The sequence below is a fragment of the Citrus sinensis genome, chromosome 3 (genome assembly GCF_022201045.2).
Source record: "Citrus sinensis cultivar Valencia sweet orange chromosome 3, DVS_A1.0, whole genome shotgun sequence".
Classification (NCBI taxonomy): Eukaryota; Viridiplantae; Streptophyta; class Magnoliopsida; order Sapindales; family Rutaceae; genus Citrus; species Citrus sinensis.
The window spans coordinates 34,297,279-34,312,412 of record NC_068558.1 but is presented as its reverse complement, the minus strand read 5'-3'; the positions used below and the strand labels follow the sequence as shown (position 1 = coordinate 34,312,412).

At 36.8% G+C, this 15,134-nt stretch overlaps 3 protein-coding genes across 3 annotated transcripts; 2 read left to right on the top strand and 1 right to left on the bottom strand.

The window, feature by feature from the left end:
* Nucleotides 1-351: 351 nt before the first annotated feature.
* On the bottom strand, nt 352-1,488 carry LOC102616755 (protein PELOTA 1-like). Its single transcript, XM_006492696.2, has one exon. It carries the CDS (start codon nt 1,486-1,488, stop codon nt 352-354), a length of 1,137 nt encoding a protein of 378 aa, XP_006492759.2.
* Nucleotides 1,489-1,801: 313 nt separating this feature from the next.
* Nucleotides 1,802-2,866, top strand: LOC102631442 (F-box protein CPR1-like). Its single transcript, XM_006492734.2, has one exon. The coding sequence runs from the start codon at nt 1,802-1,804 to the stop codon at nt 2,864-2,866; it is 1,065 nt and encodes a 354-aa protein (XP_006492797.2).
* A 2,753-nt stretch (nt 2,867-5,619) lies between these two features.
* On the top strand, nt 5,620-7,555 carry LOC127901281 (uncharacterized). The gene is made up of 2 exons (XM_052438278.1): nt 5,620-6,915; nt 7,227-7,555. The coding sequence occupies exons 1-2, from the start codon at nt 5,967-5,969 to the stop codon at nt 7,262-7,264; spliced, it is 987 nt and encodes a 328-aa protein (XP_052294238.1). The 5' UTR covers nt 5,620-5,966; the 3' UTR covers nt 7,265-7,555.
* Nucleotides 7,556-15,134: the final 7,579 nt, after the last annotated feature.

Genomic DNA, 15,134 nt, shown 5'->3' with positions numbered 1-15,134 from the left:
TAGTGAAGGTGTCAATCATTCTACTTTGTGGTTGTTTGTCTAGCTTTATATAATTAATGTATACTAAAATTGTTCTCAGGATCTCACATCTTTGATGTAATTAAATTACTTTGTGCAAATTCCTACAGCCTTTTTCCACTCGCATGTTTTCTTTCATACATTTCATCGAACACTTATCATTTCTATCAAACAATACAACGACATTGGTCTAAATATTCTAATCTTTGGCCATTTCTAAGCATAATTTTTTCCTTCCGATCCTCTAAAGTTGCAAAATTTCAATCTGTAAATTAATACAAGTACTACTATTAAGTTTCATTCCAAACTGCCGATTGCATCAAATTTTTCTCGTCACATCTCAATGTCTTCTAAATCTGGTAGAGGGAACCGAAGAATTGCAGCTACACCAGTCAATTGTCCCAGTTGTTCTCCTGAGACATGCATGGATGAAAATATATGAGCAGTGCCTCCTGAATCCTTAACCGAATTTACCAAATCAACATACTTCTTCCTTGTCGCTATTTCAAAATTCCTGAAAAGATCATCCGTAATGAGCAGCGTTTGCACGGCCATCCGTTCATGGGCAACCTCTACATGCTTTGGTCCATAACATGCACGTGTAGGATCATTTGAAAGCATGTTAAAAAATTCCTTGAGAACTTTAACCTCTTGTGCAGCTTTAGTCTCTTTGATCAAGTTCATTACATTTGAAGCATCCAAAACTTCTCTCAAGCTATGCTTGTATCCTGAACTCGTATGAACAATAACTATTCGGGATTTGTTCGCAATAATTGGTCTCAATTGTCTCCGCTCTGCCTCTAGCAGTAGGTAACGATGAAACTGGTCTTTCGTGAAACCGGGACTTGCAATCACCGCACAACGTACCACGTTGAAATCAACATGTTTTAGGAAAGCATGTAGCACACTGTCAAAGAACTTATTCAAAGCCGACTCATAACGGGCGACAGCAGGACCATGCTTGCGAGGAATTGAAGTTTCAATTCTTGAACGAGTGATGGTCATGCTTCTACCGACAAGAAAGATATTTGCTAATCCTTCTTGCATTAAAACGATAGCAAGATCTGCGGTGGCGGCAGAATCAGATGCCTGATGAAGTGTATCTAATGCCACTGAGTCCCAAACATCCTTTGTCAAAACAAATGGCCGATGCAGCTCAATTTCCAAAGAATGGAAGGCTCCGATTTTAACATGTTCATTCTCTAAAATATTCTTTCCACTAATACGCAATGCGGATCCTTCTTTGTCATAATCCAAAGCCTCAACTTTGATTTCCAACTTAAGCTTCACACGTTCTGCATCTTTTCCACCAGATTTCGTCTGTCTTACAACTTTCCTGACAGTGACGGCCAAGACAGAATCTCCAGCAGCTACGAGATTGTAAGCAAACCAAAGATCATCTGAATCAACCGGGATCATCTTGACACTACCAGGCCCATTCGGCATCAAGTCTTTGCGAACGATCCTCATGGTGAGGTAATGGGGACAGGACTAATTGTCAAAAAACTTATATTTGGGGTCATGAATCAGGACTAATTTATAGGAACAAAGTTTACTCTCACGTTGTATAGTGCTCTCCTAAAGTGGCTAGGATTACTTGTGCGGTTAATAGTTTTCTCAAGAAAAGGAAAAGTTAGCATTAACTAAATTTGACTCAAGATTTTCGTTAAATTGGAATTCTAATTATCCAAACATATAAATACACACAACTGCTTTACAAACATCACAGCTACCAAATTAGTTTAAAAACCCTAAAGTTTTTGGTTAACTTGCGGAAGAAGTAATGGAGGGTCTTCCTCAAGATATCATCGTTGACATATTCTCAAAACTGCCGCCGAACTCTCTCTGTCGATTCAAGTGTTTATCAAAGGGATTCATGGCTTTAATCACCAATCCTTGGTTCGTCAAGTTGCACCAAACTCAAAACCAACAAAGACAAACTGTAGTGGTCGACAAATGTATAGTAAGAGACTCTCTTATCTGTTTCGACATCGATAGGGGAATTAAAACGGTAGATCGGCTTGATTTTCCAATTCAAAAATGCCTTATTAATTCTGCTTGGATCAACGGTTCTTGTAATGGTATGGTGTGGTTATCCACTTATGATGGCACTGCAAGAAGTCCAGTTGACTATATTTACAATTGTTCCACTAGAGAGTTCAAGAGAATACCATATTATCAACCTTTCAATGAAAGATATTCATTATTAGATGCCTTGGGTTATGCTCAGTCAATACATGACTTCAAGGTTTTCGGAGTTTCCTTTGATCCTTTTTATGAAGTCGAAGACGTAAGTGTGCATGTCTTCTCTTTAAGGAACAATACATGGAAAACTTTAGAAATTGATGATTTTGTAGAGTTTCGTGAAGATCTTCCGGCGACCCATCCCAATGGAAGTATCCACTTTGGTTTTAGTAAGCTCGATTTTGATGACCCAGTTATGATTGCTGCATTTGATTTGGTGGAAGACAAGTTGAAATTCTTAGCCTTACCTGATGATATCATGTATTCATATTCATATTCAATTAGAAGTATAGGAGGCTGTCTTTGTTTATTCCCAAAAGAGGAAAAAGAATTTTGGATTATGAAAGAATATGGCTTGAAAGAATCTTGGACTAGAATTTCATCAGCCAATGCAATTCCGCTTTTGCAGCCTTTGTGTCCCTTCAAGGAGGGCAGTGATTTATTTTTGTCTCTTTTGGGCCACAAATTTGTACTTTTTAATCCAAAGGATGGTTCATATAAAGATTTCATTATTGATGGCTTTCAAGAAGATTTAGAAGATTGTAACTTGGTAGCATTTGCAGAGGCAGTTAGCAGAACAAACTTCCCAAGCGAAGAAAAATAATTTAATTGCTATGTTTGAATTTTTGATCGGTTAACTAAAAGATTCCACATGTTGCTTAGATGCATCGGATCTTCAACATAAAAAGGGTACAGTGGAAGTTTCACTCTCTTATCAATTTTCTTGGTGGGGTACTCCTCCAGCAGCAGTCATCAAGTTTCAGAAAAGTCTTGGATCCTGGAACAGGATCATTTCTCTATTTCTATTTACTCCTTGCCAGTGCTATGTGTAAATTTCAACTAATATGATAATATTTATACACATGTTTTAAGCAATGAATGGATAATGATCAAAGTTTCTGGAGCACCAAAGTCTTTTTTCTTTTATAATAAGCATAAGCAGGCACAATTTCGTATTTTCGGGTCGCCATCTATGAATTCACAATAATACTCTGATACCAATTGTTGTTAATACGAATGCCAAAAACAAACAATTACACAATTGTTGTTGACACTGTTTTACGTGGTTTAGTAAAATTACCTACATCCACAAGATGTGATGCTAAGTTTAATCCCAAAAACCAAGCCCTTTATCCTTTGCACACTCTTCACTCAACTCACAAACTCTCTAGATAGCTCTATATCTACTCTCTCAAAGCTTACAAGCACACATCACTTCCATTGCCTTAATGTTTATTATAGCAATTGGAATTTGACTTCAAATTGTCTTTCAAAAATAGAAGCCAACTCATTCTTGAGTGATTACAACTAATTTATTTCAACGATTTGTAGAAACTACGGATCAAGAGTGCCATCCGTATGCAAGCTTGCAAGACATTTGGTCCAAGCTGTTGAACACTTATGCAACCTACATCCAGCAAGTGCAATCCCTTAGCCAACGCTTCATTTATTGCCTTGAGCAACTCGCCAATTTGACTCATAACAAGTATTCAAATTGGCTTTTTGAAATCTTTAAGATAGTGGAGTATGATTTTGAGCCAAATTATAAACCGACTTAATATATAGGTTATTAACATCCTATTTATTTTACTGTAAAAGTTTATTTACGATGACTTTATACCCTGTGGTTGGGCAATCCATCTCAACGGAATTATCCACTTTGGTTTTTGTAAACTAAAAAACGAGGCTATTGATTGCCCAACGAGGATTGCTGCATTTGATTTGGTGGACGATATGTTCAAATTTTTAGTCTTACCTCATGATGATTTTGATGTTTATTCCACGGATTTATGTTTTATAGAGTTATGGGAGACTGTCTATGTTGAATGAGAGGAATATGGAGGAAGAAATTTGGATTATCAAAGAATATGGGCAGAAAGAATCAGGGACTATAATTTCATCAATAGTCTATCCAGTTGTGGATTTGGAGCCATCGGTAGTCTGTCAATGTAACACCCCAAAACTAACACGTGCGGAGCACGTGCAGAAGGAGGTTACTTACAGATTGTAATCCTTACTCATCAAATTCCAAACTGAAATACCTCCGATTCTTATTCAAATAAATCCACATATTCAAACGTCTAATACTAAATAATCTCTCCCGAGGACATAAAAATAATAACAAAAGTCTCAAACTCCAAATTACATGTTCATAATAGAAATAACTAAATAGAAACACGAGTCTAATCCTCCTCTTATTCAAATTGCAAAAGGAAACGGAAAATTACTAACTCCAAAGCTAAGCGCACCTCTCAAAAGAAACTTAATCTGCAAAAAGTAATGACAAGGGGTGAGCCGTCAACTCGGTAAGTAAAACCATTCCTAACACACTAGGCCTATCGATACCAAAAATATTGCAAGCCTTCTTTTGTTTAAAACATATATCATAATCCATAATTTCATAAAACGATATAACACGATAACATAACATAAATTCTTAATAATTCAGAATATCCAAAAGTATATTTACTTACGAAGCAAATCATATAATACGTATACAGAAAATAAAAGGTTAGCTCTTGTCACATAGTGTCACCTATAGTCCCGGTGACCCGGCCAGAAACAGAATCAGAATATTGTGTGCACACTCAAATAGAAACCCAGTACTGGTCCAGACAGATATATCGTATATTACGATCAGAATCAGAATCAGAATCAGAATAACTACGGACAATGAGCCAAAACATAATGACTTATACGTGGCACTTTGCACTATATGTGGCACTTTGCGACGGTTTGGCCTCCAAGAGGTGGCCCCCATATAGTCCCAAGAGGTGGCCCCCGTACAATCATATATAATTGAAATCATACATGGGCACAAAACATTCGTATCGGATTCATAAAAGTCCCTAACAATAATTTAGGCTTGCATAATATTTTAAAGATAAAATCATAAAAGTTGTCATGGCATAAAATCATTTACATATTAAAAAGCATTTATAAAATACTTTGTTAAAAAGAATATAGGTTTGAAAACATTTGCATAAAACTAATTTTGTTATCAAAATCAATTAATCCTTTAACTAGTATAAAAATATTTATGCTTATAATAATAATATCAAAATACTTATACATATCCAGTATACTAGGAATGAAGTTACTTACCTCGACAAATGAATTTGAATTAACACACCTCTAAGCTTCTAAGAGCCTCAATCACCTTCAACACCTTAAACAAATACAAGATATGACAATTAATAACTTATTCTAAGAATCTGATTTTCTAATTCATACCTGTACAGGTCTGATTCTCAGAATTTTAACTCTTAATCTAAAACTCAGAATGATATAATATTCTATGGAACTATTATGGACATCCATGAGTACCCCATGTAAAATTTACAAGAGGATCTGTCGTCGTGAGCTAGCATGAGCTGTTGGCATGTGCTGTCAATTATAGAATTGATTTTGTAATTACGTCCGGGAATCTTTTAGCTGATCACTCTTGTATTTAAATATAGAAACAATTTATTTCTTCCTTTTTTAGGATGTAATTAGCTTCATATATTGCCTCTGATTTGGAGAAGAATATACGACAGAATTATTTTCTGCATTGAAACCTTTCTTTGACATGGTATCAGAGCAGGTTCCTTATCAAGAGAATTTGTGTTGACAACCGAATATTTTCTTTTTCTTTTTTCTCTCGAAATTCGTATTCGTATTCTGAATATTCACCGTTATTGTGAACTTTCACAGGTGTATCAATGGATATTATCCCACCACCAGCACCACAAGTTGTTGTTCATCAAGACAACTCGGCATTTCCAACTGGAATCACTCTGGATGAGACCAACTACTCATTATGGTCTCAACTCATGGAGATGCGGATTAGTGCTCGCAACAAAGCTGATTATCTTACTGGAGAAACGAAGAAACCAGCACCTGGAGATCCTAATCGTGGATCATGGATTACTGAAAATCAAAGAGTCAAGAGCTGGTTGATTGACTCAATGAGTCCATCGTTGATGCAACGATTTATTCGTCTCCCTACATCCAAAGATATATGGGAGGCTGTATCGAAAACCTTCTATGACGGAACCGATGAAACCTGTATTTTTGAGCTGAACCATAGATCTTTCTCTACCAAACAGGATGGGCGACCATTGCCAACGTATTACAATGAACTGGTTTCCATTTTTCAGGAAATCGATCATAGGACTACCACTCAAGAAGGCACAGTCGAAGGGGTGTTACAGCTGCATTCTGCAATGGCTAGGCTTCGAGTTCATATTTTTCTAAGTGGCCTCGACTCAGAGTTTGAACAGGTTCGTGGAGAAATATTGCGAAAAGACCCAAAACTTGATTTAGAAAGCACATATGCTTATGTTAGAAGGGATTACCAACAGAGACAAACAATGGGAGGCTCTCATTTAATTTCGGAGAACCTTACCATGCTGGCCAGTCAAAACCGAAATGGATCTTCGAAAAATCGAGGCAATCAATCATCCAGCAAAGTTAACAACCTTGTGTGCACTCACTGCGGAGAAAAAGGTCATTCACAACAACGCTGCTATGAAATCATTGGCTATCCAGATTGGTGGGATTTCTCAAAGAAGCCCCGTAAGAAAATATCTGGGAAGGCTAATGTGATAGCAGCAAAGGATGAAGAACAACCATCCCCTTCAGCAAATGTAACCCACCCAGGTATTATTGGTAAGGCATCTGTATGTTCTGTAACTTCTAAGAATAGAATGTGGATTATTGATACAGGTGCATCTGAGCATATGACCAGAGATTCTAGCCAATTAAAATCTGTTCTTCCCTCTTCTCAATCTGTTATCTCCACTGCAAACGGTAGTACTTCTTCTATTATTGGGGAAGGGTCTATTACCCTGAGTAATACTCTTACATTAGATACAGTTCTTGTTGTCCCATCCCTTGAATATAATCTTTTGTCGGTTAGCCAAATTACCTCCACACTTGCTTGCACTGTAACGTTTTGGCCCACTTTTTGTGTTTTTCAGGACATTCTAACTCGGAAGATTCTTGGTTATGGTGTTAGACGGGGTAAACTCTATTACTTGGAATTGACAGAAAATGAGGGACCAAATATCAGTCAGGCAAATCAAGCTTCTAATAAAGATAGAACTCGGGCAAATGTTTGGTTATGGCATCGTAGATTAGGACACCTTTCTTTTGGTTATCTAAAAAAAATTACAGCCTCATCTTTTTTCAACTCTAAATTATTTGAATTTTCATTGTGACATTTGTGAGATGGCTAAAAGCCATCGCACTTCTTATTTACCAAGTTTAAATAAAAGTCTAGAACCTTTTGTGGTGATTCATTCCGATGTTTGGGGTCCTGCAAAAGTTGCTTATCTTTCTAAAGCTCGTTTTTTTGTGACATTTATTGATGAATGTACTAGAATGATTTGGGTGTCTTTACTTATCAAAAAAAAGCGATGTATGTCTAGCCTTTCAAGAATTTCACAAAATGGTAAGTACTCAATATCAAAAGCAGATTCGTGTACTTCAATCTGACAATGGTACTGAGTATATGGATGCCTCTCTTGGCAAGTTTTTAAACATTCATGGAATTCGTCATCAGACCTCATGCACTTACACCCCACAACAAAACGGGCTGGCTGAGAGGAAAAATAGACAGATTTTAGAGGTGGTTCGTGCTTCTCTTTTTGGCATGAACATGCCTCGGTTTTATTGGGGAGAAGCTGTAAAATCTGCAGCTTATATCATTAATCGAACCCCTTCACGAGTGCTAGATTTTCAAACTCCCCAACAAAAAATGCAATCCTTACTCTCCATTCCTCATCTTCCTAATCTTGAACCCCGAATATTTGGTTGTATTGTTTATTCTCACATTCCAAAAAGTTTACGAACTAAACTTGATCTATGTGCCAAACGCTGTGTTTTTATTGGCTATTCTGATCTTCAAAAAGGTTATAGGTGCTATGATCCACACACACAAAAATTACATGTAACTTTGGATGTCTCTTTTCATGAATTAGAACCTTATTATTCAGGGGGAGTCTCTTACCATTCCCTCCAGGGGGAGAGTTTGTGTGAAGAGAATGGTCAAAGGGAAAATGAAGGAGGAGATGAATTTGTAGAATTAGAGGACATGGTCGAAAAACTTCAAAACGGTGATGGAAATGAGGTTCAACAAGGGTGTGATAACATGACTGAAACTGAATGTGATCCCTCCAATTTTCTGGACATGTCTGAAGCACAATCAAGGCCACTAGAGCTACCCATGTCTACACCATTAACTGAAGAATTAACCGAAAGTGTTCCTCCTCAGGTAATTTCAAATCCATTGTCTAATGAGTCTAATGAACCTTTTTTTTTCTGTAGAAGACATGAATCCTAGATATCCACAAAGGTCAAATAGAGGAATTCCAAAGAAACAATATGAACCTGATCCCAAATCCAAAATAAAATACCCAATCAGTAACTACATGTCATCTCATAGGTTATGTGAATCATATGCACTTAATATTAATCAATTATCCACTATATATATTCCTAGTAGTGTACAGGATGCTTTGGAGGATCCAAAATGGACTAAGGCGATGAATGAAGAGATGGAAGCTCTACAAAAAAATGCCACTTGGGAATTGGTTTCACTACCTAAGGGAAGGAAAACAATTGGATGTAGATGGGTATTCACGATAAAACTCAGAGCGGATGGAAGCATTGATAGGTATAAAGCGAGACTAGTGGCAAAGGGATATACACAAAGGTATGGAATAGATTACCAAGACACTTTCGCACCAGTAGCCAAGATAAATACCATTCGTATTATTATTTCTATAGCAGCAAATCGAGATTGGCCCTTGAAACAGTTCGATGTCAAAAATGCTTTTCTCAATGGAGATTTAGAAGAAGAAGTTTACATGGAGCTACCTCCTGTGTCAAACATAGTTCTATGCGTAGGAATGAAGTATGTAAGCTGAAGAAGTCCTTGTACGGACTAAAACAGTCACCTAGGGCATGGTTTGGGAGGTTTTCAGCGACAATGAAAGCTGCTGGTTATAAACAAAGTAATTCATACCATACTTTGTTTATAAAACACAAAGGTGGAAAAGTGACGGTGTTAATAGTGTATGTTGATGATATGGTGTTAATAGGGGATGATTTATCTAAAATGAAAGCACTACAAGAACATTTGGCTGCTGAATTCGAAATGAAAGATCTTGGGCAGCTTAAATACTTCTTGGGGATTGAGGTAGCAAGATCGAAAAGTGGAATTTTTCTTTCACAACGAAAATACGTGTTAGATCTCCTCACTGAAACTGGTATGCTTGATTGTAAACCAGCTGAAACGCCTATGGAGATGAATCACAAGCTCGGGATTTTACCAAATCAAACTCCAACTGATAAGGGTCGTTATCAACGGCTAGTTGGGAGGTTAATCTATTTATCCCACACAAGGACAGACATAGCATATGCCGTAAGTATAGTAAGCCAATTCATGCATTCACCAAGTGAAGAACATATGGATGCAGTCTATCGAATTCTGAGATATTTGAAGTGTGCTCCTGGAAAAGGTTTATTGTTCTCAAAAAATAATGTCTCAAACATTGAAGGATATACGGACTCTGATTGGGCAGGTGACCAGACAACAAGAAGATCGACCTCAGGTTATTTTACATTTGTTGAAGGCAATCTCGTCACTTGGAGAAGCAAGAAGCAGAAGGTTGTAGCAAGATCAAGTGCCGAAGCGGAATTTCGTGGAATGGCACAAGGTGTGTGTGAGATGTTATGGATCAAGAACATACTGAAAGATTTGGGGATTGATTATGCAAAACCCATGAATCTTAAATGTGATAGTAAAGCAGCCATAGAGATTGCCCAGAATCCTGTACAACATGATCGCACAAAACATGTTGAAGTAGATCGTCATTTCATCAAGGAGAAGCTTGACGAGAAAACTATACAGTTCCCATTTGTTCAATCTGGAGATCAGTTGGCTGACATACTCACAAAAGTAGTATCAGGAAGGGTGTTTCATGATATAATTGACAAGTTGGGCATGATAGATATCTATGCTCCAACTTGAGGGGGAGTGTCGTCGTGAGCTAGCATGAGCTGTTGGCATGTGCTGTCAATTATAGAATTGATTTTGTAATTACGTCCGGGAATCTTTTAGTTGATCACTCTTGTATTTAAATATAGAAACAATTTATTTCTTCCTTTTTTAGGATGTAATTAGCTTCATATATTGCCTCTGATTTGGAGAAGAATATACGACATAATTATTTTCTGCATTGAAACCTTTCTTTGACAGGATCCGATATCAAAAACATTTTAAAAACTATTTACTTCTCAGCAAATTCGAAACTGTTTTCACATAATCTAAACCAAACAGAACGGGTTCTGTGATTTTTAGAAAATAACATACTAATCAGAAAATTATAAAATTAAAACTGGGAATCCTAGACACATATATTAACCTACATATAAACTTTCATAATTTTCTGAGTTCATTTGATGGTACAAATAGTCTTGTGAATCCGATCGCAATGCTGGAATCGCAGTTTTCCAGTGCAGTGGTTTCTATTTCGAAAATACATATAAAATTGAATACGAAGTCGAATTTAATGAAATAAAATTTAATCAAGAAGCCCTACATGTCTAGTTTCCAGAAATATAAATTTTATAAGAAAATTCGTTCAGAAAATATAGGTTTAAATTCGAGATACTCATGCTGTCCAGAATTATCCTGTGCTTAATACGTCAAGGATTGATTAACTAAACTCATAATAAATCAAAACTCTCAACAAAGCCTAAACACATTCTAAATCATGCATTATGATCTATAACCATCTAGAATCGTGTCAATATAAACCCTAGATAGAGTGATTAGAAATCTGTTGAGAATAGGGAGAATAACTTACCCGTCGCTTGATTCTCTCCTAAACCAAAGTTTGAATCCTAAGATTTGGGTAGGAGCGTAAAGAGCAGCAGAGAAGAAGAATAAACGTCGTGAACTTAGGGTTATGGAAGGGAAAAAGTATGAATTTATAGGGAGTCTTAAGAAACCCTATTTAATTAGGAAAAATAACCCTTTTTCAAAACTATCTCATAAATAACCTCTATTTATAATTAGTATCCATTTCTTAATAAGGGTTATAGGCCACCCATAATTCTCAATGAAAGCCCAATTTCCATAATTTAATATTATGGAAATTTGTGGCGTTACAGTCAATGCAAGAATTTACGTATAGTGGATTTTTCTCTCGTTTTCTTTGGCGGCCGTGATTTTTTTCCAGTATAAGAGTTTCCGTGTAAATTCTTGCATTATGTGATTGCTTTTAGTTTCCGTGTGCTGCCTGCTGCGCGCACTGCCAGCATGTGCTTGCAGCGTGTTCCGCTCGTTGGCTGCAACGAGTGCGCTGGTCGGTGGTCGATGTCGAAATTTCCGGCCTCCGTCGCTTTCAGCTCGTTTTCCAGTGATGATTCTTCAGTGATTTACAAATTTTCAACGCAAATTTTGGCTTAAAAAATTTCAATTACATTAAAATAGATCAAGAGGGAAACATGGTGATAATAAACCACCCCTCTTGTTACAGATCCAAACGAAAAATACAATAGAACATCTAACCATGAATTAAGACAAACCATATGTTTGAGGAATTAAATAGAGTGACCATGATCTCCTCCGAGTGAAAATGAGCAAATGGTTGAGCAGGTCACCTTGACCAGGTGGTGTGAGCTTGAGCAGATAAGCATGTGGTATGAGCTTGAGCAGATCACCTCAACCAGGTGCTATGAGGTGGAGCAGATCACCTCGACCAGGTGCTATGAGGTGGAGCAGATCGCCTCGACCAGGTGCTATGAGGTGGAGCAAATCACCTCGACCATGTGCTATGGGCTTGACCAGATCACCTCGACCAGGTGGTCTAAACTTGAGCAGATCACCTCGGCCAAGTGATGACCAGGAATAAAGACTCAGTTAAAATAAACCACCACAAAGCTCCTCCGAAAAATCAGGGCACGAATCTGATTAATCAATGGTTATTGTCACGATCTAAGGTCGTGGGTGTGGGGTGTTTTATAAAAACCCCGAGAAAACCACACCAAAGGAGGGCTCTTTTTCTCTTGATCTGACTGAGAAATTCTTTCCGGAGACTCTACTTTACTTTTCTGTAAATTATTCAAAAAGCTTTTGGTTTTAAGGCAATATTTATTAAGCCATATGAGAAATGGCATATTTGGTTTTTCCTATAAACCCCATAACTGACTTGAGCGTCGGAGGGTTTACGCCGGAAAAACTTTCGGCACCTCTTACCATGCTCTGTAATTTCAGGTGCTTATTGATCGTCAGCTTGAAGATTATATGCTCATGAATGTTATGCTCATAGTCAGAGAATATTCTCGGAGATCGACCAGCAGCTTCCCACCAACAAATTTAATGCTGATGCAGGGATCTGAAACTGAGTCACTAACCAACTGGTTCGGATTTCAGCATCAACACCATAAACATGCTTTATTCATATATTAAATAAATAATATATATCTGAATAAAATGTGCCACTCTAATACATAAATTTCAAGATTAATTTCATACGAAATTCTTATATATTAATATAAGGCTGCTCTGATACCAATTGTTGGGGAAAAATCAGGTTTTTAAATATTTATAAAACCTTTTGAAGATCACTCTCATATAATATATAAGAATTTATATTCTAGAAATCGTACCTTGAAAATCCGAGTTGGCTTTTTCCGCTGAAGTGATTTAGGCTCCTAGATCACGATCCGCCACCACCACTCCTGTTAGATCACGATCCGTCACCACCACGCTTGTTAGATCACGAACTGTCACCAATGATCTTCCAGGTTATGACTCAGGTTCGATCTGCACTTGACGTGTGGGCGCCTTTATCACTACCAAAGCAACTAGTACGAGAAAATTTTTCTCCCAACAATAGAGAGAAAAATCTTATTCTCCGATCTGTATAAAGTGGCTTCTCTCTTTTCTTTAGAGAAAAATAAGCATTTTATATCACCCTTTAGCGAAAACCCTAGGCTCCAAATAATCCAAAAAACAAAACCCACGTTATTTGCTTTTTCAATAGGGGACCCACCTTGTAAAATAACATAAGGCCCCTTATACAAAAGCTAATTAAATGGAGCCTCCCACTAAATGATATATTTAGGCTTTTGACCCAAATAGCTAGTTATCTTACTTATTAGTCCAGTAGTGGTGCAGTCAATTAAATGAGCTAACCCGGGGATCATTTGGGAACATACAATAGTGGCTACAATAATTAGGCCTGTAATTAAACTAGCCCAATTATTTAATTCCAAATCTACTCCACTAAAAGATTGGAACTGACTTCCATAATTGTATGCTCGAATAATAATTCGTCCCAAGCCACATTGATTTCTTTACTGCACAATCCTTTGTACCACATCGTTAATTAAATTGATATCTCAACTGTCCAATCAATTTAATAACATCTTATTCCTTGATCCTTACTGGTTTTCTCTAATGATCATTTTCAACATACTAAATATGTTGACACACTCTGGCCAGAGAATTCTATGATCAAGTGCCGAAAACCCATCAAGAGATGTGTTGTACAAATTCTATATTGTTAATCCATAACTCCAATACTCATAATTGCTCCCACCAAGATACCGGGTAATCTTGACCACAAGAATGTGTCGTGCCCATTGGTAACTCAAATGGAATAACAATTACAATCATGAAATCATAATTAACTCAAGATTAAGATTACAGTAAAATCAACGCCCATGAGATTTAATAAGTCTGACAGTTATTACAAAGTTAATTAAATCTCATATGTGATCCTGTTCAATGTAGTCATACTACATCAATAAATTCATACATGATTAAGACAAATCATTCAATGAATTTATTACAGTCTATACCTAAATAAAGTGCCCAACTTTATTTATCAACTGCGAACTAAATTTATTTAATCATAAGATAACTTGTATTTATGTCTTCTGTGAATCCACATGGTGAACACATAAATACATATAATATGATTAAATGGACTTTAATACAAATATTAATGCAATTAAGATATTTGAATAAAATACCACATTAATTTTATTAATCAGAAAAAATGTTTATTACAATTAAATAAACACATATGCTTTTAAAGAGCATATTTTCCCAACAATCTCCCACTAGCTCTCAAAGCATATCTAGCATATTGCTCATGCTCTAGGGCTCTAAGTGCAGGTTATAAAGGTTTCCCACTAATGGCCATTGTAATAAGATCTGTCATTTAGCATCTAATGCCATTTGGCGTACTATCATATAATCTTTCTACACTATTCCCTTATAAGATGATACTTCTTGTCAATATGTTTTGTTTCTTGTGGTTCCTTGGTTCCTTAGATTGAGCTACCGCACCACCATTATCACAAAATAGTTTAAGGGGTGCAGTTACAACAGGTACCACCTCAAGATTTCGTAGGAACTTGCGGATCCATATAGCTTCTTTTGCAGCTTCAGATGTAGCCACATATTCAGCTTTAGTTATTAAGTCTGTGATACAAGATTGTTTCCCACTCATCCAACTAATAGCTCCACTTCCCAATGTAAACACATAGTCAGAAGTTGATTTTCTGGAATCCTTATCTAACATAAAGTCAGAATCAGTATAACCCACTGGAATGAGTTCATCACCGGAATACACAAGCATATAATTTTTAGTTCTTTTCAGATACTTCATTATATGCTCGACTGCAGTCCAGTATTGAGGTCCAGGATTAAATTGATATCTGCTAACCATCCCTACCGCAAAACAGATGTATGGCCTAGTGCAAAGCATGGCATACATGAGACTTCCCACAACTTCTGCATAGGGAACTCGTCTCATTCTCTCTATCTCTTCAGATGTTTTAGGTGATTGATCGTTAGAGAATGT